This window comes from Pipistrellus kuhlii, unplaced genomic scaffold, assembly GCF_014108245.1.
Source record: "Pipistrellus kuhlii isolate mPipKuh1 unplaced genomic scaffold, mPipKuh1.p scaffold_m20_p_6, whole genome shotgun sequence".
NCBI lineage: Eukaryota > Metazoa > Chordata > Mammalia > Chiroptera > Vespertilionidae > Pipistrellus > Pipistrellus kuhlii.
Window position 1 is genome coordinate 61400087 of NW_023425562.1, and position 23977 is coordinate 61424063.

Genomic DNA, 23977 nt, shown 5'->3' on the forward strand with positions numbered 1-23977 from the left:
ATATTTAAAAAAAAACATTAACTAATCAACATGATTTAAGTACATTAAATTCCTTCTATTTGTTCTTTGAATGATAAATGCAATTGCAAGTAGCCCTCCCTTAAGTTCAGTAGGTAAACAACTATCTTTTCCATTTCATTTCCACTATCCCCTTTGCCTTTATGCAGCAAAGACCTTTATTACCACAAACTTTGAGGCAATTATAAATGGCAAATTAATTATCTAGCACCAGGAACTTTCTAGATTATCTGGTCAGCATTTCTGCTTTTGCAAACACATCTGTGTGTTTAGAATGCCCCATTTTTCACAACAGTGTGGTGAGGATCAAGTGGGGGGTGGGGGGAGAAGGTGTGTGGGCTGGCTGGAGGTGGGCAAAGGGAGAGAAAAAGGGGAACATCTGTAAATAGTGTCAACAATAAAAATTTTAAATGTAATGAAAGAGATAAAATGTCCTATTTTTCCAGGAGAGAAAAGTAATTATGCCACCTACTCAATCACCTTTCAGTGCATTTACTAGGGCCTTTTGGAACTCAAGAGTGCCACCTTTTTGTTATGCTGATATTGTAATTGGGTGTACTGACATCCATTTTCTTTGTTCCCTGTCTCCACCAGGCAGATCTTGTCCATTTCAACAACATTTTGACAGTTTTCTTCAATGTCATCTTTAGACTCACTATTTTAAAAGATGATATAGAGCACATGTGTCAAACACAAGGCCCTCGGGCCAAATCCGTCCCGCCAGGCCTTGCAATGTGGTCCACACCGCGCTGTCATCACTGCACTCCACTGCGTTTCCATCACAATGACAGTTTATGACTGTTCAGTAAATCATTCGGCCTGCGATTTAGGCTGGATTTTAGATTTTGGCCCCTTCTCTGATTGAGTTCGACACCCCTAATATAGAGTATTGATAAGAGAAAATCTTTCATGTAGAAAACAGACTTCCATTTTGTATTGATGGTGGTCTTGTCTTGAAAGTTATTTATTACTAGAGGCCCGTTGCATGAAGATTCCTGCAATAGGCCTTCCTTAACCTGGCTGCTGGCACCAGTTTTCCTCTGGCACCCAGGACCCAGGCCTTCTCTCTGGCTGCAGCCTTCTGCCTTCACTCTAGCCAGAGTCTTCACTGATTCTGGTCAGAGTCTGCAGGTTTCTTACTGACTCTGGCAGGAGTCTGCAGGCTTCACTTCACTCCAGGCAGAGTCTTTGTTTCCCTCCTGCTGGAGCACTGCTCCTGTAGCTCCCTCCACCTTCCACCCTTCCCCTCATAGCAGGCATCCTGCCCTGCCTGGCAGCTCAGTGCCTGGAGCAACTGAGAGGGGAAGGAGGGGCACTGCCATCTTTGTTCTGCTAATTTGAATATTCCATCCTGATTGGCTGTTGGATGTTGTGGAGGTACAGACAATTTACATATTTCTCTTTTATTAGTGTAGATTAATCTTACAAAAATAATTTGTCAAGAAATTGGTGACTTCTTCAGTGAAACAGGAATAGTTGTGCTTTCATTTCTGCCAGCACTTCTCAGGTGCTTTGATTATTACAATTCTCATCACTTTACAGGAATATTTCATTTCTGTTCACAAAGATTTTTTTATAAAGTTTATTTTGTTGTTGTTGTTGTTGTTGTTGTTGCTTGTGCTTTTGGTCTCTTATCCAGATTACACTGCTAATTCCAGGTTACGAAGATTTACCCGATGCTTTAAAGCTATGTGAGCATAGTCTTTATTAAAAACTTACAGTTAGAAGCTTAATCCATTTTAAATTTTTGTATATGATGTCAGATAGGGGTCTAATATCATTATTTCACATGTGGCTAACCAATTGCCTCAGCACCATTTGTTTATTTAAAGAATGATTCTCTCTGCAGTGTCTTGTTTTGGCACCCTTGTTGTAAGTCAATTGACCATGAACATGAGGGTTTATTTCTGGACTCTCAGTTCTATTCCAGTGTTCCATATGTCTATCCTTATGCCAGTACACTTGTCTTGATTACTATAGCTTCACAGTTAAGTTTTCAAATTGGGAAGTGTGAGTCCTCCAAGTTTGTTCTTATTTTTTTTAAGACCGTTTTGGATATTCTGGGCCCTTTAAATTTTCATGCTAATTTGAGGACCAGCTGGTCAATTTGTGACAAAAAGCCAGCTAGAATTTTGATGAAAATTGTCAATAGATATTCCAGAAGACCCTTCTCACAGGTAAAAGAAAGGTTCATCTGTGGCTTACAAGGAGAGGTAGCCTTCAGCATAGACCAAAAGTATATTCTGAAGAGGAAGGGATAGGGCACAGGACTTAAGTGCATTGGTACAGTGACCTGATCTTTAAAGGGATTGTTTGGGGCAAGTATCAAAACAGTGAGTATGTGCAAGCAGAATAGAGATTGGCAGGTAGAGTCATGAGATATGGCGAAGATTAGAGTCATAAGACATAAGACATGGTCAGTAGGGGCAGGTCACAAGGCATGGTTAGTAGTGGGTAGTTGCAAGGCATGAGCCAATGTCTCAGTTTCCCTTCAAGTCTGCAAAATTAACTGATATAATAAGTATTGTGACTAAAGGGACAATGCAAGGAATGCAGGTCCTCATGTAAATAGTCAGAATTCAAATTGCAAAACTATTTAGTCATTCAATCCGGGCCAGAGATTAAATTGCAGGAAGGTTTAGATGTTTGATCTTAGATATTAGAATCTTCAGGATTGAACTTTAGGTCAATTTGGGGAGTAGTACTATCTTAATACTAAGTCTTCCACCCCATGAATATGGGATGTCTTTTTATATATTTAGGTTGTGTTTAATTTTTTAAACAATGTTTTGTAATTATTTGAGTATAAGTTTTTCACTTCTTTTGTCAAAAATAGAAGAGCACTTTTTGAGAAGAGGATGTTTAGCTTTTCTAAGCATTTGTACCTTGGACAAACATGACAAGAGGAGTTGACATATAATAATAACCTGTCAACAGTACTCCTTCATAGAAACTGTCAGAATTATATTCAAGTTATAATCCTGGGTCTTCCATTTACTAGCTTCAGAAACTTGGGTAAATGAATTCCTTTATACCATTTTCATTATCTAAAAATAAGCTTTTTTGTTAGTTTTTAAAGTTAGTAATCCCAAGAAGTCTTTGTAACAAATGTAGTAATGCATGTAGGGTTTAAAAAACTACACTTGGCACATGGTAAGAAGTTAATTAAAATGAATTAGTGCTATTGTTACAATGCTTTCTTTCTTACATTTTCTCTTCCCCAAAACCACTTCTAGGAAGTCACAACTGCATTAAGGGTTGTCCCACTACCTTCTGGTATGTGGAGGCAGAAGAAAGACTGAGAGCAACTATTCCATCTCTTAGACACAGTGTTTTCTTATTGTTGAAGAGCCTGTCTAGGAAGCCAGCAATGTCTTCTTTGATTCATGGGATTCTGGGGTTCATTTTGTTGGTGTTTTACAGCTGGCCAGCTGGCTGGAAACTCCTCCGTCGAGATGTACCGTCAAGTGCTCCTGTCTGGTTGTCGCTGTGTGGAGTTGGACTGCTGGAAAGGACGGACTGCAGAGGAAGAACCAGTCATCACCCATGGGTTCACCATGACAACAGAAATATCCTTCAAGGTAGAGTGAATGATTCTGTTAACAGAGACAACTGGGGAAGGAAAGCCTACTAAAGTAGAAAGCCCTGGTGGCTACAATGAAATCCATAGGCCTTGAATCATTTCTGCCATTTCAGAGGTTACAGTTTAGCAACTTATTCATGGGTAATGGGCACCACCTGAATTGACTCTTACCAAATCTAAGCTGTTTTATGAAAAGAAATGTCAATTTATTTGTCTATTTAGCACTCTTATTCTTTTATTCTTGCATTTTAACATTGTGAAATGTAACATAAAAATACATACAATTTATTCGTGCATATTAGTGCACCATGTAACCTAAAACAAGAAATAGAAACTTATTGGTACCCTAGAAAAACCTTGTGTACCCATTTCCATCAGAATGACCTCCTTACCCCAGAGAAGACCACCGGACCACCTTCCTGACCGCTACAGTAATCGCTCTTTGCTTTCCTTTAGAGCTGTTCTCGTTTATGTACAGCTCTCAACAGCAGAGTTTCACCACTTTTTAAACTTGTTGTAAGTGGACTCATACTCTCGTGTGCATTATTCTGTTTCTTGTTTCTTTTACTCTGCATCTTTGAGAGATTTCATCAGTATTACTGCATGTATCTCTAGCTTTCTAGATGATGATGCTGATATTAATAGTTACTATTAATTATCATACAATATTTTATTCTGAGATGCCAGAATGGTATATTGACTATTACATGCCAGTTTGTAGCACGTTGATACCAAGGGGGTCAAAATCCCTAAGAACACACCTGTAAGTCAAAGTTGGGCTTATTGACTTATGCAACAAGGGAGCACACATGTCATGGGGAACTGTGGTTTCTCCGTACAAGTGTGTTAAATAAGACTTACAGCCCTAACTGGTTTGGCTCAGTGGATGAACGTCAGCCTGTGGACGCAAGAGTCCCAGGTTCAATTCTAGTCAAGGGCATGTACCGTGGTTGTAGGCACTCCCTACTCCACACAGCGACAACCGGACAGGAGCACTTGACAGTACATCAAGTGCTCCTGTCCGGTAGGGAGTGTGCAGGAGGCAGCTGATCGATGTTTCTCTCTCATCAATGTTTTTAACTCTCTATCCCTCTCCCTTCCTCTTTGTAAAAAAATCAATAAAATATATTACATTAAAAAAAAAGACTTACAGGATTAGGTGATATGAGGGAGTGGGGCTCAAAGCAGCAGGGTTTTTCTATGGATTTCTGTCAGGAAGCAGAGATAATCATATGATTAGATAACTTAATAAATCCTACCTAGTAGGCAGGACTAAAGCTGTAATTTATAACAAGCATCAGCCATTCTTATTAGCTAGGAATAGCCAACTCCCTTCTTTCCATATATGGCTCTATCCTACACCAAAAAGAGCCCCACATTCATGCATTTAGACACTGGAGTTCATTTCTCCTGCAAAGAACCATTCTCAGGAGCTTAGAACCACTTGGGTGGGAATATCTGGATCCTTGGTACCCAGAAAGTGATCTAGAAAGGGGATATGTTGCTATACAAGTTTTCTTGGCTGTCTCAGATTTCTCACATCTTTGGAAGGGAATTAGTGGAAAAAGGCCAGAGGACAAACACCACCCACCCCCCCATTTTCAATGGCCCTGTTGCCACTATACCTTGGTTCCCCAAATACCTGGGTTCTGTTTTTTTGGTTGATTAGGGCAAGAGTTAGTGACCTTGAATCAGTTCTGCCCTGAGCACCAGGCAACCCTGGCAAGGGGGCTTACATGATGGGACCTGTGTTTATAGGGGTGAGTTAGATGTTTATGTCACCAAGATTAGACACAAAGCTTTGGATAAAGAAGAAGAGTACAGTGAGCCACTTGCCAAGGTCTTTGTTGAATGAATGGAGCTCAGTAGATAGCAGATGTGAGGACACGGTAAAAACTGTCTTGGCTGCTTCATGAGAACTGGGTTTTTATTTCATTTTAAAATAAGATTGGGAAGTTATGTTTCAGAAGTAGCATTAGGAGCAACAAATTCCCAGGCTCCAGCTTTTAGGCCTCAGGCACTTGCAATGTGATAAACAGCTACCACTTCAGAGAGCATCAAAAAAGATAAAAGATTTTACAGAACAGCCAGGTTTCAGTCGGGGTAAATGGTGTCCTGATCAATGGCACTAAGTTTGACAGCAATAAAAATGTGTTCAGAAGTAATATCACTAGCACCTTAAAATGTGTTAAGTATGTTGTATCTAGGAAATCTAAGTTTTTATGATTTCTTAAAATGAAGTTTCAGTACAATAATTAGAGAAAAATAGCATTCTTCACTAAATTTTACAACAAAGTTTAATATAGGGTTATCTTAATTCTGATCAAAATCTTCAAAAGTTGTATCTGCTCCTGAAATTGACCACCCTTAAGGTCTTTTTGTTTTCTTTAATGGAAAATCAAAGTTTTTTTGTTTCATTTTCATAGTCTCTCACCCTCTCAAGTTCCTGCCAATGTCCTTTGTCAGTCATCTAAGATATCACCCCCAATCTGATTGGACTTTTTTTTTTTTTTTTCTAATCCTCAGGTTTACCCCCAGGAGTGAGGGTATGTATCTCCCCCACCCACTGATTTTTTTTTTTTTTTTAAGAGAGTGAGTAAGGGGAGAGAGAGAAAAATATTGATGTGAGAGAGACACATTGATTGGTTGCCTCCTGCTCAAACTCCGACCAGGGCCAGGGATTGACCGGCAACCAAAGTACATGCCCATGATTGAAATTGAACCCATGACCCTTCAGTTATGGGCTAATCTCTAACCACTGAGGAAAACTAGTCAAGGCCTATTGAACTCTTCAAGGAAAAGTGGAGGACAGATGACATTGGTGTGGTGTGAGCAATTTGGGCTCATCTGTCTGTTGATGGGTGGAGATGATCCTGATGGAACCATTATTGAGCTAAGGGATCGATGGCCTTGTGCACTGACCCCTTCCCAGGATGGCCCACCCACCCCCTTGCTCCTTGCTCATGTAAATTCATTTGTTTTTGTTTTTTATTATTAAGGAAATACATTTTCTTAAAAATTTATAATCCTCAAGGTTCTTTGAATTTCTTCTAAGGCATATTTATTTTATGTGGAGCATTGACTTTTTGGCCTCAGCCATCGAGTTGGCTTAGAGTGACTCTCCCTGTGCACTCGACCGTACAAGTGGTTCTTCAATCTTATGTATGATCGCAGAGCCACGGGCTGATTGAATGTCTATTCCCCAGCTCCAGAGACACAACTTCTCAACCACATCCGCACACTTGCTGACAGATTCAGAAACTAAAGACTAAATCTAGCCCAGAATACTTTCTCTCCCTGCTGGAACTGGGGTAATGGGGTGGCCAAAGAGAACAGCAAACCCATATCCCCTGATGGTTGGTTTGCCCAGCCATGCTTCCTGCTGATATGCCTTTGGAGGATAGATCTTTCTTGCAAAGTTATGGGTAGTGGTGGTAGACAAGGATAAGTGTGGGGTATAGAAATGCCAGCCTGTTTTATGGACAAATATACAAAGCAGGAATTTTCTACTTCAGGACTGGCACTAGAGTGAGCTCCTCCCATGCGAAATTTAAGGAGGTGCTTACTCTCAGTGCCATGTAAATGCAGAGCTGTCACCTGAGAAATGTGGGGCTAGGCCCTACGTGATTGGTCTTATCCTCCCCGCCTTATCATTCCCTCACTCACTCAGCCACCACTTCACTGGCCTCCTTCCTGATCCTTGATCATGGTAGGCCTGTCCCACCTCACAGCCTGTTCCCGCTGCCTGGAATGCCCTTCACCCAGGTGTCTGTACGGTACACCTCTTATCCCCTTGAAGCCTTTCTCAGATGCCACCTTCTCGGGGGCTACTGGGAGCACTCTATGTAATCCTGTAACAGCCTTCATGCCCACTCCCACATGCCTGAGGCACTCCCTAGCTCCTCTTTATTTTTCCTATTTACCACCTTCTACCGCTCTTCTTAGTTTACTTAATTATGATCCCTGTTTATTGTCTGTCTCCTTTTACTGGAGTATAAGGTCCACAAAGACAGGATCTTTATTTTGATTTTTTTTTTTAGAGAGAGGAAGAGAGAGGGATAGAAAGTTAGAAACATAGATGAGAGAGAAACATCAATCAGCTCTGACTCTTGCACGCTCACAACTAAGGGATGTGCCCACAACTAAGGTACATGCCCTTGACCAGAATTGAACCCAGGACCTTTCAGTCGTCAGGCCGACACTCTATCCATGGAGCCAAACCGGTTTTGGCAGGATCTTAATTTTGTTCCCTAATCTGTCCCAAGCACTTTGAAAAGAATCTGGTATTTAGTAGGTCCTCAATAAACATGCTTTAAAATGAAATCTTCCATTCTAAAGAAGAAAAAAAAAAGACATGTAATTTGCATATCTTTCATTTTTAGTCTTTCTGGCCTCAGTTGATCAGATAAATGAATTTTGTCTTTCTCTATTTTCACATGTCTTTCTCTGTTTTCCAAGTACAATATACTAGAAGGTAATGTAAAGATTCTTTCAGTGTTTGCCAGTTTGATCCTCCCTATGTATTTGGATATGACCTTCACAGTCTAATTAGACTAGCCACAGCGTGTTCTACAGCAGCCACATAAACTGATAGTTGAAGTTTGTCATTTTTATGTCACACAGTTTATCTGCTCTTAGCCTTTGTAATCAGGAAAGCTTCTGGGCAATATATCCCCCAAAGCGAGCATCCTATTTGCAGTTGCCTACTATTTATTGTATGAGCCAAAATAAAAGGTTATGTTCTGGGATAGGGGACAGGCTATAATTCACTCTCTTTCTGGAGAGCCTTTTATTTTGCACAAGGGATTTATTTATTATTTATCCCATTTATCTGCCCTTCTGTTTCTCTGCCTCATTGCCTTAGCCTTTCTGATTGTCCTGACATAGTAATTCACCACTTGATCTTCATTCTCTTGGCTCCCTATCAGTCTCCTTCCTCCCCACAGGAGACACCCACCCACCCACCTCATCCCCAAGCTGCTCCCTATTCTCCCCCCTTGGGCAGCTACTTTGTAACCAGTAATTGCACAAGATGGAAAACTGGGTAATGTGATAACATATATGATGAAAATATATTAAATTTGAGGATGAGATTAAATGAAGCATCTCTGAAAATAAAGCTTCATTCTATGAGAGAAATAATAATCTGAGATGCAGTGTAACTGCTACATAAATGCTCACATAAAATGGATATCAAATGCACCCTGCTGGTGCCTGTCAAGCATAAAGGATTTCAAGGGCAGATTTTCCCCTAGATGTTAGTAATTGAGCCATATGGTTTATAGATTATTGAACCCAGTGATAGCAGTTTCTAAAAAAAAGGTTTGGGTTTAATAAGGAGCAATTGTGCAGTGAGGTACTTTCACATTCCGGTGTCTACTGATGATGGTTTCTATGAAGGAACAAAACCTTAAAACTGCAACTCTTTTTCATATCCAGAGTGATCTTTTGCACTATGCAAAATATCTCAAAACCACAGACTCCAACAGAGGAACTTCTAGAGTTTTCAGGTGCTCCCAATTAAAATCATTAGATGAAATTCAGTAAATGTTTGCTTTGGTTTTAAAGGTTCAAAAAGGTTTCCTAAGCTGGTGGCTAAAGTTATGGTAGAGATGGGGAGAGGTGGAAGAGGGAAGAGGGAAGCGGGCGAGAATAGGAGGAAAAGAGAGAAAGGAAACCATGGGAGATAAGGATGCAGCTCTGGAGCTGATGCCAGGGTTCCAATTCCCACTCTTGCACTTGCTGGACAAGCATGCCTGGCAGCACCAGCCTCATTCTGATGAGCACAGTGGAGATGAGGCTAGTGCTCACCTCTTAGGGCTGCCATCAGCAGTCAGGGATGCTACTTCACATGCGGATGTTGCTCAGAACAGCGCATGGCCCGCAGGAAGTACTCTATAAATATTAACTACTGATATTATAATTGAAATGTAAGAAGTCACACTTTAGCTTTCCTTCTCTAAATGCAGTGGTTGTGGTATGATTTATGTAAAGAGTCATTAAGTCAGGGTAAGGCGGAGGTTGAATTAAGTCATTTGTAAGGCTGCCATGGTAGAAGCTCTAGGTGCCCTGACCTCCACCCCACTCTAAGAAGAGGTCAAAGCCCAATCTATGTGTCAAGTTAAACATAGCCCAGCCCTGGTTAGCTGAGACGGACATGGCAGGTGAGCTTGGAAAATCCATTGCAAACACGGCACTAAGTCAAGTGCACAAGATTAGAAGTTCACAACACCAGAGGCAGGAAAAGGTAGTAGGAGACACAGGTAGGAAGGTCTAGGAAGCCCAGGTCCAGCTGGAGTTCAGGCCACACCTGCATCTTTGCTGTCGGGAGAGAACCAGACCAAGGAAGCTAGGAAGAAAGACAGGCATGAATTCCCTCCCTACAAGTCTGAGAGCATACCCAGAGAAACACTCACTTCACTGGCCAAAGAAAAATAGATAGGCCCTTGGCCTGGGGCAAAACACCCACTTTCTAAGGGAGAAGGCACACGGTTCTCACTCACCTTTAGCTGGAGCAGTTATCAAGCAGTCAAAGACAACAATCATCAGAAAGTTACCTGTCTAATGACACTTTTACTTACATCTACATTTGAAATATTTTTCCCCCAATGTAAGACCCAACCTTGAATGGAAATTTCAGCTATGAAAGTGTTAAACTTATCCAGGCTGTTGTGTATGGAATGGACATTCAAGCTTTCATAATACAATATTACATTTACCTTTAGTTACAATCAAGTGTTAAGCTTTGCTTAAGCCAATGGTCTCACTAGTCCAGAGGTTGACAAACTATATTCCTCAGGCATACCACCTGTTTTTTATAAATTACGTTTTGTTGGAACCTAGCCACATCCATGTGTTTGCTCATTATCTGAGGCTGTTTGGGGGCTACAAAGGGAGAGTCAGATAGTTTCCATAGAAACCATATGGCCAGCAAAGTCTGAAATATTTACTCTCTGGTCCTTTATGAAAAAAAGTGTGTGATCTCTGAAATAGTCAATAGAAGAATAAGTGGGAGCACCAGTAGATAAACATTTCTCTTAGATTAAGTATGTTAAGAGTTCATTTATTTGCTTGAACATATTTAGTGAGCATCTGGGATGTACCTTGGCAGTTCCTATGCCATGGGGACAGAGCAGTGGAGAAAACTGAGTGCTTACCTTCAGGAAGCTTACACTCTAGTGGGGAGAAGTCAACCAAAACAAGCACATAATATGGCACACAGAGATATGCCCTTTAAGGTGACATAATAAGTTTTGAAAGAAAAGTGGGGCTAGCATTGTGGTGGGAGGAGGACTTTGATTATGTGACATTTGAACAGAGACCATCCTCACTCCACTATGGAAGTAAGCCTTGTTTTCAGGTAAGACTATTCCTGACAAAAGCAGCAAAGATAAACAAAAAAAATGAAATTGTGTTTGGTATATTCAAGGAAAACTAAGAGAAGGTCAGTGGGTTGTATCAGGTTAAGCAATGGTGAACAGGAAAAGGTGATGAATTTAGAAAGATAGCAAATGTCAGATAAAGAATTTGGATTTTACTCTGTTACTTGAAAAACTAATGAAAAAGTTGTATCCCAAAGTAGTGAAATCATCTGATTCTTGTTTAAGACCAATTACTGGCTGTGATATGTACTGTAGGGGTCAAACATAGAAGCCAGGAAAGCAGTTAAAAGGCTCTATCAAACATAGAAGTCAGGAAAGCAGTTAAAAGTCAGCCTCTGCTAGGTTTTGCTGCATTAACAGGAACTGTAGAATCTCAGTGATTTAGAATCACAAAAGTTTATTTCTGGCTCAGGTTGGATGTTGACTATTGCTCTGATTGATACTGTCTGCAATCCATATAGAAAGACTAGCCCCAATCTGTAACATCATGGGGGTCATGGCATGGGGAAGAGAAATGACATAACTACATGATGGCTCTTGCTCAACAGCAGAACATGTCATTTGCATACATATTTTGTTGGCCAAAACACACAAATAGGCATGCCTATTATCCACATATCTCACAAGAAGGGGTAGTGAAATGTAGGGATGGTGATAAAAAAATCTACCCTAGCAGTCATGACAAAGATTTTTGGATGAAGATGACTGAGGTGGAGGGAATGAGATGTAACTTTGTTCTAAATATATCTTGGACAGGATTGCTAATGAATCAAAAGCTGTGAGAGAAACAGAAGTCAAGAATGGTTCTACAGCGGGGAGGGGAGGAAGATCTGGGGGAGATAATAGATCAACCGAAGGACTTTTATACATTCATATAAGTACAACCAATGGACACAAAACTCTGGGGAGGGAGGGGATGTGTGGGAGGGAGGGCGGGGGGCAAAAAAAAAATCAATAAAATATATTAAAAAAAAAAAAAAGAATGGTTCTAATGTGTTTTGCCTTTAACTGATACAATAGGACCAAACTTATGAAATAAATGGAATCTAGCTTCTCCCTCCCCCTTTTTTGGCACTTATCACTCACTTCCTTCATGATATCTACTCTCAGTTCCTTTGAGGGCTCTGGTCTTAAGTGGTTAAGCTCACTAGCTGCAGGAGAGTTATTGCAAAGTGTCAGAGCATAAGCTCTAGAGTTAGATAGACTGTCCTGGGGTTTTTTGGCATCTCCTTTCTGTGACCCTGGGTAAATTGATAAATATCTCTGAGCTTCCGTTGTATAATCTTTAAAATGATGGGTGTCATTTTCCTTACAGAATGTTTCTAACATGAGATAAGATATGTGTCTACAACATAATAAATGCTCATTGAATGGTACCTCTTGTTAGTAAGAGTCTAAAAGGGAAGGTTTAGGGTAAGTGGGGAGGGAGGCACCCGCGAGGTAAGTAACCTTAGTTGACTTGGGAACATGTGCCCATTATAAGCTGGGTTCTCCAGCTTCTCTTGCTGCACTTTCACCACAGACTTGATGAGAGAAGCTTGTCACCCCCACTTTACAGATGAGTAAACCAATACACAGAGGCATTAAGTGATTGTTCCCAAGGTCACACAGCTTGGAAAGCAAAGAAGTAGGACTAAAACACCAGTGTGTTTGAATCCCAGGCCTGGGCTCAAATAAATCAAATAAAGAATTTAAAACGTTGGTGTAGCTTGCTATTTATAGTGCACTTATTTTTGATGGAATTGACTATCATAAAAGTTAAACTGATCATGTATGAAAGGCAATCTGTGAATTCACTTCTAGGAAATGGTGCGAGCGATTATTTTGCTCCATGCAGGCACAAGCTTCTCAAAGGATATATGCAAATGTAGTACAGAATTAGAAACTCTTATTTATAGTCTGGGGCCAGGGAAATAGCTTTCTGGCTTGAATATAAAGGAAAATAGAAGAGATAGTGAAAAGGCCCAGCCATAAGGAGTGAGAGTGGAAATCCCCACTTGAAAAGAGAATATGAAAAGAACAAATGCAGCTAAAAACAAACATGTGAGTAGGTAAAACCACAGTAGTATTGACAGCAACATAATTAAAAAATAAGTGAGATCCCACTTCAATACCAGTTCTGTGATAAAAATATTTTTAAAAAATAATGCCGAAAGCTGGTGCATATGCATTGAAAGCTGGTCCTTCATACATTGCTCTGGGCAATTGAAGATGAAAAGTAATTTGGAGAAACACAGAAGACTTTAAAAGTATTCATATTCTTTGATTCAATAATTCTCCTTCTGAGAATTCATTCCCAGAATAATTCAAACTACTAGTGGAAAAAAAATGAAGATGTTCTTTGTAGACTTATTTGAATGATGGCTCTTAAAATGTTGGTCCCACAAATGGGTAATGGTTAAATCAATTATGATACTGCTACTCCCTAGAATTTTATACAGATATTGAAGCTTAAAAAGAAATACAGATTGAGCAATGAAGAACTGATACATGTTACAGCCTGGATAAATGAAAGCATGCTAACTGAAAGATGCAGGACGCATATACGTGATTCCTTTTATATGAAATGTTTGGAATAGGCATATCTGTGGAGACAGAAGTAGAATAGTGGTTGCCTAGGGCTGGGTGTATGGGGAGAGGGTAAAGAAATGGGGAGTGACTGCTAATGGTAATAGATTTCTTTTAGGGGTAATAACAATGTCCTAACTTAGATTGGGATGATCGGTGCACAACTCTGTGAACATACTAAAAATCATGTCATTGTATAATTTAAATGGGTGAATGATAATTCATAAAAATGTTAAAAAATACAAATAGAGTATAATTAAACCTAAGTTATGCAAATATAAAAAATCAACTGTATATAACCAACAGTAGTTTGGTTCAAGGGGTGAATTTAAGGGTGAAAATATTTGCCTTCTTTTGTTCAATTTTTTTGCAATATGATTACAGGTTTTTTTTAATTATTATTATTATCATTAAAAAAACAAAGTAGACGTAATGAGCAAATAGAAACATTCTCCTCCACCAAAATAGTTTTTTTGGGTTTGTTGTGGTTTTTTTTTTCCTTGCTAACTTAAGAGTCAGAAAATTTAAAATGCAGCAGCCTTCACAATCCCTTCTGGACATTTCAAGCCATTTGATACTTTTTTACAAAGGGAAACTAAAACTGTATTAATGAGTGTAACCCCAATGACAAATATACACTTAAAAATTCTGGTATATTGAACATACATGTCTTCTCGTTTTTTAGGAAGTGATAGAAGCAATCGCTGAGTGTGCATTTAAGACTTCACCTTTTCCAATTCTCCTTTCATTTGAGAATCACGTGGACTCGTAAGTATTTGACACATGCAACAGGAAGTCTTTTGCCCAAATAGGGCATGTTTAATAATTGTTCATCTGACGTAAGGTTACTGACATTATTAATGGTTTTCTTTTATGTGTTTTATATTAGGTGGTATGTTTTCATCTGTGTGAGATAGAATTCATTCATTTAAATCTCATGTATGTTAACATAATCCACCGGACTTACGAAATCTATTTTCATGCCATAGTAGGATTCTTACAAGGCAATGGAGCACATTGCCTTACATAGTACAATTTTCTATTACAAAGGAATAGATCCTCCTCAATTAGCTCCTTCTGTTGCATGCAAATTGATGGTCAGTTTAGCCATACCACAATGGAGAGTTTCATACACAGGGGAGCTGGTGCAGGAACAGCTGTAAATTCTATTCTGCCACTTTGCACTTATATATAATAGAACTCAGACCCCCAGATGTTCCCTCTATTCTCTTCCCATTGGTGTCCCCTGTTTGTTAATATTGGCAAACATCTTCCTATTTCAAAATAGCCTGCACTTATTGCTGAGAGCACACAAAGAAAAGGCAGTTTTCACTTTACTATGTTTTATATTCATTTATTACAGAGGACCAGCATAAGACATGTTTGTTTCAAATACAAGGGTATTAGTTTATCATGCACTCAACTTAAAGAGCTTCAAAATGAAAAAGTCTAATCTGTATTGAATCAAAATTCAAGCAATTGAAATTCTTGACCATGGAATTAACATCTAAAGATGATGGAGAGGCCATCATGGCTCAAACCAGTTTTTTTGTTTTTGTTTTTGTTTTTTTTAAATATATTTTATTGATTTTCCACAGAGAGGAAGGGAGAGGGATAGAGAGCTAGAAACGTTGATGAGAGAGAAACATTGACCAGCCTCCTCCTGCACACCCCCTACCAGGGATGTGCCCTGCAACCAATGTACATGCCCTTGACCCGAATCAAACCTGGCCCTTTCAGCCCGCAGACCGACGCTCTATCCACTGAGCCAAACCGGTTTCAGCTCAAACCAGCCTTTGGGAAGTCTCCTCTTTCATTCCAATGGCCTGTGCCAGTTTTCTCTACCAACCAACAGCACCTGTCCTAACCTGGTCATAAGGTCCTTTCTCCCTGCTCACTGGAAGTTCTTTCCAGGTCACTGATTTGTTCTGCCCAACTAATTCCCACACATGCTTCATTCACTAAGTCTTAGGGAAGCAGGTTGGTCATGAGCAAATCTCAGCTTCAGGAATTCCTAAGTAGTTAAATGTGATCATCTGTTAACGTGTTTGGGGCAAGAGACCTTCTGGTTTGCCCTCGGGAAACCTGTGTTACATTTACCAGCTCATGATTCTGTCTCATTAGGAAACAGTCACCCAATGGATGATTTAATGGTTGGGTCCATAATTTTTTAACGCTCCTGCAGGTCGATTGAAGAGAAAATGCGTTATTCCCTTACATTGCTCTTTCTGTTTTAACAAAAAGGAGCAGTGCCCCTTCAGTTGCTGCATTTCTTACCTCATTTGCTGCGACAGCTCTGATTTACAGGTGACTTTCCTGAAGTGTTCTCTGATCTCTGCCCACCCATTTGTAACGAGCTCTCCCAGTGCTTTAGCATCTTTCTCCCGGTACTGTAGTCCCCAGACTTGTTGATGGTTATTTCCTTTGTGGAAAAAATATCTCTACACCTAGCACCTTTATTTTCTTCAAGAAATGTTTCTATGTAAATTAGACAAAATGAAAAGCTGTTTACAAATGTACAAATCCATTTTTAATGATCACACCCACTACATTGAGTTCTCCCATAAGGTAGCCAGAGAGATATCATTAACAAAAACCACCACACACATAATAACAGCCAAGATTTATGATGTCCTGAGCAGGGTTCCAGGCATAAGCTCGATTAACCCTCACCACAAATCCAGGTGCTTTTACAAATACATATCATTATTATAATTATCACTATTTGACAGATGAAGAAACTGAGTCCCAAAGAGAGTAACTTTCCCAAGGCCGTTCAGCTAAACCAGTGGTCGGCAAACTTATTAGTCAACAGGGCCAAATATCAACAGTACAATATTTTTAGAGACAAATTTTTTAAACTTAAACTTCCTCTAAAGCCCCTTCTTCAAAATAGACTCGTCCAGGCCGTGGTATTTTGTGGAAGAGCCACACTCAAGGGGCCAAAGAGCCACATGTGGCTCTCGAGCTGCAGTTTGCCAGCCACAGAGCTACACCATGGCAGAGCTGGAATTCAAATTCAGCTAGTCTGGCTTCAAACATGGGTTTAAGCACAACAATCCCCACATCTAAGCAGAGGTTCATGAACCTTGAAAACATCAAATGAAGACCATGACAAGGCACCTGCCTGCAAATGTTCACATTTATACAGTTGCACCCTTAACCACAGGTCATTTTTGCCATCTCTTAACATCCGTCACACGGAGAGCCAAAACTGGGCATGAACGCTAAGCCTATGTTGCACACAAAAGCAAAAATGATAGTGCCATAATACTGTTCTCTCTGGTTTAAAACATGAGAAATTTAGCTATTAAAAGTTTATGAATAATTCATGAGTAACAAAAGAAAACAGGAAAACAACCTCTGGATGTCCTGCTGTTTATCTCCAACCACTGAGATAATCTAATGGCCGTGAAATACAAGGATACTGACTTCTATTGTGGGAGGAAGTTGTTTGCTTCATAATCCTGTTGTCCTTGAGCTGCACAAATCAAAATCGCTCAACCACAGTCCTTTCCTACGAGGACTGTCACGCACCCTGAGAAATCTGATAAGCTTTCCCTTTGCTGGTAAAACCTTCTGCTTGACACATGGGCCATCTCACCTCGTCGCTGTACTGGGAGCCAGACATCATTCATCAGCTGCAGCACGAGTCCCCACTAAACCAGACGTAACCTCAGAATCCTCAACACAGAGACCCAGGGACACACCCACCAAAGACATCTGAAGTCTGTTTGCCGTCTCTCGTGAACGATGTTACTCTCCTGCAGATAAGCAAGTGCCAGGCTTGGATCTCTGGTCCCAGCTCATATCCCAACTTATTAGGAAAAATAAAACTCACAGAATATCCTGGTTTTCTATCCAAATATCTGCACTCACCTATTCATGGATGGCGGAGGGGAATCTGCCACCAGTTGCTGGCAACTTATCCTTTGTTCACCTGCTACCTTCAGAAACCCATAAAATGCAGATTCCTGAGCCACACCCCTGCTCCTGACTTCAGATTTCTAGAAAGAAGACTTGGAAAAGTCCTAGTTAACTCCCACGCTCCACCTAATTTGTGAACTAGCTCTTTCACAATAAGAATCCAACACTAAAATCCAATGAAGTAGCATCTAGCTGTGATTCAGCCAGGGACGGTGGGAGATTTGGCCCGGGCTTTTCATTTCCATGCACTGCGGATGCCTCATCTATAGAGAAGGGGCTGGTTTGGTTCAACTTGGAGGACTGAGCCCATGAAATGAGGCACTTTTCTCGGTCAGAAAGCTGACCACCTTGCCAGGTGCCTACACTTGATTAAAACATTGTAGGTACTTTAATACGTCTAGATGTTCCTGCTATGATCTGAAGCTCAAAAATGTATATGTGGATGTTTTCCTCTTACTTCATCTCCATGATAGCCACTGTTGATACTCTCAATGCTATTCCTGCAGATCTGACCCACAATTAAAGCTGGTTTGTTTTCCACTGGCTTTTTCTATTCAGTTTGCCCTCTGTTGTGCTTTAGTTTCCTGTCAGGTGCACTTGTGGAGAGCGTGATTGCCTGGTTACCAGATAGGGCGCTTTGCTTTTTTCTTGGATACCTACCTCTTGTTCTCCCATCTCTGTTGGTTTTGAGGCAGGTTTGTAAAAAGTCTAGGTCAGATGTAGATCTTTGCTGTACAAAGTGTTGTCAATCCGTGGGCCAGCACTGTAGGCATCACTGGGAGCTTGATTGAAATGCAGTCTCAGGCCCCACCCCAGACTCTGACTTCTAACCCTCATTTTCTTAAGACCTCCCATGATTTCAGTGACGCCTAAGCTCTCTGCTCTAAGCATGGAAGCCTGTTAACCACCTGCCTTGGAATTACCTGCAGACAAGTTACAAATGCCGGTTCCAGGCCTCCACTCCCAGCGCATGAAGTCAGGGGACTGGAGACTAAGCCTGCCCCCCTGCAGCTTTAACAGCTTCTGGTGACTCTTTAGTGGCATCAGGTGTAATATTTTGCTCCAGAAAATCCCTTCTCTGGGCTGGAGGACTGTTTGACAGAGCACAGGAGTCTGCCTCTCAGCTGCAATGGAACACCTGGAACATCTCCCTCTGCTGGTGAGAGTACTGTTCCCTGAGAAATCCTGAAAACTGGGCATTCAGCTGAAAAACCCTTTTCCCTCTAGGTCTCTGATCAAAGGAACTTGGAGCTCCAAATACCAAAACTCAAGAAAAAAAGTCATCTATTTCAGCATCTGTTGACTTTTTTTAATCAATCATAATATTGAAGGTGGTTTTTTTGTTGTTTGTTTGTTTGTTTTTAATTAATCCTCACCATTGATTTTTAGACAGAGTGGAAGGGAGAGGAGAAATAGAGAGAGAAAAACAGTGATGTGAGAGAGATACATCAATTACTCCTACACATGCCTGCATCACTGCTGGGGATCAAGTCTGCAACCAAGGTACATGTCCTTGACCAGGAATCAAACCCAGAACCCTTCATTCCGCAGGCTGATGGTCCAACCACTGAGCTAAATTGGCTAGGGCAATCAAAGCTGGTTTAAACTTGAGCATGCTTCAGAATGATCTAGAAGCCTTGTTGAGACACAGACCTTGGGCTGTGCTTCCTCAGAATTCTGATTCAGAATCTGCCTTGAAGGCCTTGAACCTGCATTTCTAACCAGCTCCAGGGGCTGTGGATGCTGCTGGGCCTGGACCACAGTTGGGTAGCAAAGCTCTGTGATGTTTAGTAGCTTCATTCTATGAAAGTGAAATGAAGGGTCTGGACAGTTTCTTTTGTTTAATCCGGACCGTGCGGGCCCCACACAGATGGATGTGCTTGAGCTACAGGCACAGAGCTGGCTGGCTTGGTTGAGCCTCTGGGTCAGTTATCCTTTGAGCAAAAGAGTCTGAACTGAGGATTCCCGGGCTGCCTGCCAGATGGGCCACATCTCTGCTTGCTCCCCAACTTCTCAGACATTGCACCCCCAGTTATTTTCAGGACAGCTGCTCTGACTAGCAGTTTTCCTGTCTGTGAAACTGCTGAGGAACACCGCAGTATATGCTCAGGGCTGCCTGGCCATGCAGTCAAGCTCATATGCCTCCAGAAAGGCAGGTTGAGATGTTGGGAGGCTGCTATGTAGGGATTTGCAAGTTCTGTTAATCTCTTCATTGCCTCTCCCTGCAGTTCCATATTTGGGTTCATATTTGGACCTCAGAAAACTCACTTGAACCTGTTTTTTTTTACAAAGGGGGGAGCATATGGAGTGCTTTTCCCTGTGGGCCATTGCAATATGATTTGAACCCCGTAAGTTACCCCCCTTCCAGGAAAATGCAATCCATGATCCAGGCTTAATAGTCATGTCTTCCAAGAGGGAAGGAAAATAATCACATTTAAAATCAACTGCAATTATATAAAGAAGGCTTTTTATCACTTACTTCTCCTTGCTTTGGCCCCAGTTCTGCTAAAGGTATTCACGTCACAGCACGTAGAGGGGACTGTTGGAAATCGAGTTTGGCAGCCTGTAGATCAAAATCACAGTCCACAAACCCCGATGGAATTGAATGCCTTTGTAATGATACTTAACATTCTACAGAATGAGAAAAATGTTATTGCTTTGCGAAAGGTCAAAGGAAGCAAGTGTATTGAAAGACTGCGGATGTTCCCTCATAGGAATGGTGTTTCTATGTTCGCAGGCTCGCAAGTTATCTTGTCTGACTGCGATCATCTTTCCTTTGCCCTGGTCTTTAATGTTGAGAGGCGTTTGCATCCATTACTTCATCTTCTCAGCAGCACTGTCCCTTTCCAGGAGTATTTTCCTCTCCATTACACATCAGGAATGGTGGAGAGCCTGGAGTCTTCATCAGACCAGATGCCTTCAGCACATAGTCAGGCTGACAGACCTTTGCTTCCCTACTATGCACATAAGAGCTGCAGGCACCTTTCTCCAAGGTGCCTGCTGCTTTTGTCTTTCCTCTAGGACCTCTTCCCAAGACGTCTGCCCATCTGCCCTTTTCTTCTACATTTTGAGATATATTCTCTCATTCTCTCCTTCTCTCCCCCTCTCCTTCCTCTCTGTCCAAATCCCTCCTTTCCTCTCTCTCCTCCCTTACCTCCTTATAAATCTCCTTTGCAGTCTAGGTCTCTCTGCTGGTTGAACAAATTTCACCTAAGAATTCTCATGAAATCATGAACAAATTCCACTCCCAAGTGTCTTGCATTTGACTTGGAATCGGGAAATTAAACCAAAGGGCCTGAGTCCCTAACTCTGGTACATTCGAGAATACCGCTGGAGTGTGGTATTCAGATTCTCAGAGGGCAGGGTAGGAAACAAAGGATTTTGAATGATACACTCGGATCCAGAAAGGGCATTGCCTCCTTCTGTAGTTAATAACACAGTAAGCCTTCCTGCCCAGCCTCTTGGAGTAAGCCTCCTTCTCTCTCCTCTCCCGCAGCCCGAAGCAGCAGGCCAAGATGGCAGAGTATTGCCGGCTGATCTTTGGGGATGCCCTTCTCATGGAGCCCCTGGAAAAATACCCAGTAAGTATTTTTGATGTTTACCCCTGAAGGAACGCATGTATTATTTATGAGTGAAGGTACGGAGTTAATTCCTTACATGCCTTTCATGTTTACCTTTCTTGGTAAGATTATGTCCTTGAAAATGAACCTTTTGAGAGGGGTAGTGTGTGCCACTGAGAGTGGGAGACAACCATTGTCTTCCTCTGTCACAGTCTCCCTCCCTCTGCCTTGCTGCCAGACGGAACCCACTCAGGACTGCAGGGTTCCCACAGGCAACAGCAGCCCACAAAGGCAGTCTGAGGGGACAGGAACCACATCACACCCCTTTGAGAGAAAATGGTTGGCAAAACGGGACCTTGCAGGTGGCACAGGGACATCTAGGCCTGTCCCTGCTGGCCTCTGCTCACTTCCCAGCACGTGCCTCTTGGTGTGGTAGAACTCAGGCGTCCTGTAGCCATGGTAACACCCCTGCTTTGGGAGGGGAGGCAGCAGAAACAGCCTCAGGTAGCCTCCTTCTTCCAACCTCTCTCAAAGTCTCCCCACGATTTTTCATACCAGTGCCCGGGCTCATTGAAAGCAAAGAACATAGGAGTTTATGGGAGTTTCTAAAAATAGCGCCTCTCGGGACTTACACAGGTGCTTCTGATGCAGCATCTAATAACCCTCTCAGGGGGGATTGATTTTCCCACTAGAGGTGCAAGCTTGAAACATGGGAAGGAAGCCTTGCAAACAAGGGTGGCTTGTATCTCAGGGTGGCAAGGGAATCCGAAGCCACCCGCTCCGCTTCTGCCAATGCCAAGGAGGCTGCAGCTTAACTACCTGGCACCAGGAAGGGATCTTTGCTGTTTTTACACTGCACTGAAAAGTGGGTTCTACAGGCTGGCCTGGGATCTCGTGCCTGTCTTTCCCAGCTCTTCCTGGCAGGCACCACATTCTAACTGGCTTCCTCCTTGGACAATCCAGGCCAGGCCTCCTTCTCTGTCCTAAATCAAAGCAGTTGGATATATAGGGTCCTATGGAAACTCATGGAACTTCGTGTTCACACACCAAAGCTACTAGTGTATTTTCGTGATCTGATGCATGTGGATTCGTTGGGGGAAAATAACAACGGTAATTATAATGTGCCTTCTGTGTGAAGAAGCCAAGAGCTGTGAGCCAGCCCCGCTCAGCACACACTTAGTTTATCTTCATCTTATCTTATCCGGAGCAGAGGATAAGCTGGAAGCTCTTGGAATCCAGAGCTGTCCTGAGGCTTGGGGAGAGGGTCAGAAAGAAAAAGGGAGGGATTTTCAAGATTGTTCTTTCTTTTAAAAAAATAGCTGGAGTCTGGAGTTCCTCTTCCAAGCCCTAATGATTTAATGTACAAAATTTTGGTGAAAAATAAGAAGAAGTCACACAAGTCGTCGGAAGGAAGCAGCAAAAAGAAACTCTCAGAACAAGCCTCCAACACGTGCAGCGACTCCTCCAGTGTGTTCGAACCCTCGTCTCCCGGAGCCGGTGAGGGGCTGGGGGCCTCAGGGCTGGCAGGCGAGGGGCTAGGGGCAGGCGGGCTCTCTGTCTCCCTTTATGCATGGGTTTCAGAATCGCTCCTCTAAAACCAGCTAGGAATACTTCTTACATTTCTATTTGGGCTTCAATCTAAACGTTGCTGGCTTTCTTTTGCTGCTATAACTAGCTGGCATAAAACTACACACATATCTTATCCCCCGGTTCCGGTCAGAAGGTCCACGTGGTGTCACTGGGCTAACCTGCAGGTGGCTTCAGGGCTGCGTTCTTTTCTGGAGAGTCTAGGAAATCCCAGTCCATGCTTTTTCCAACTTTCAGAGGCCACCCACATTCATTGGCTAATGGCCCCAATTCCTTCAGCATCAAAGCCAGCAATGCAGCTTCTCATTGACCCTTCTGACATTTGCCTCTGACCACAGCCAAGAAAGGTCTGCTGTTTTGAATAACTCATGTCTTTACAGCAGACCCAAATGGATAATCCAGAACATAGGACATAGTCACAGGCCCTGGACATTTTGGGGAGGCCATGATTCTGGCTGCCACATAAGCCAGATAACCTTTGGAGTGACCTCATGGTTTTAAGCTTCTGTAGGGCAGGGATTCCTTGTCATGAATTATACAACTGGCACAAGATGTTCATTGAACCTGCATTCTCATTGATGATGCTGAAAACTTTTGGGCAATTCAGTATACCCCTATTTTAAAGAGCTCTATTAAAATGTGAAAGAGCAAAGTTATCTATCAAAGCTACTAGGTGATACTTAACATTAATAATTCTTTTTATTTAATTTGAAGAAGATTTTCATCATTGATGAGAAAAGAACTCTAAGTGGTCATCCATTCTCTCTAAATTATTTGTGATTTAGTCTAACTTATTTTCCAAGTTTAGTTAAAATAACCTTGGCAATCTGAAAAGTGTATCGTGAAGACCTCCTGGTTAGAGGGTGGGCAAGTGGAGGGAACTTTAGGCTTGAATCTAGGAAGTTCTTCAATGAAATGTTTAACTGTCGTTGGAAAACTGTTGGGCAGTATGTCTGAAAGCTGACTGTAGGCAACCCTATGCCCCAGGAATTCTGCCCCGAGGTCTGAGCCCAAGAGAAGTGCTCCTAAATGTTCACCAAGGAACAGGGACAGGAAGTGTTTAGAGCAGCATTATTCAGCACAGCCATGCACAGAAAACCAGCCAAACGCTCACCAGCAGAGAAACACATCCTGCTACATTCACATCGTGGGATAATATGTGGCAATTATGAGCTACAACTGCTCACAATTATATGAATGAATCTCAGAAATATAATGTTGAGCAAGAAAAGTCAAATTTTAAAAAGTATGGCACAATTCCATTTATATAAAGTACCAAATTAGGCAGGACTGACCTGTGTCATTGGAAGTCAGCATTGGTGAGGAAGTGACTGGGAGGAACCCAAGGAAGC

General features: G+C 41.8%; 1 protein-coding gene across 4 annotated transcripts in view; it reads left to right on the forward strand.

The window, feature by feature from the left end:
* Positions 1-23977, forward strand: part of PLCB1 (phospholipase C beta 1) — a 603902-nt gene that overhangs the window by 462288 nt on the left and 117637 nt on the right. For all 4 annotated transcript variants that reach the window (XM_045574800.1, XM_036419878.2, XM_045574801.1 and 1 more), the window contains exons 11-14: positions 3442-3599; positions 14237-14319; positions 20975-21059; positions 22358-22535. In XM_045574800.1, coding sequence (XP_045430756.1) covers positions 3442-3599; positions 14237-14319; positions 20975-21059; positions 22358-22535 — 504 coding nt within the window. The remainder of the gene's footprint in view (positions 1-3441; positions 3600-14236; positions 14320-20974; positions 21060-22357; positions 22536-23977) is intronic.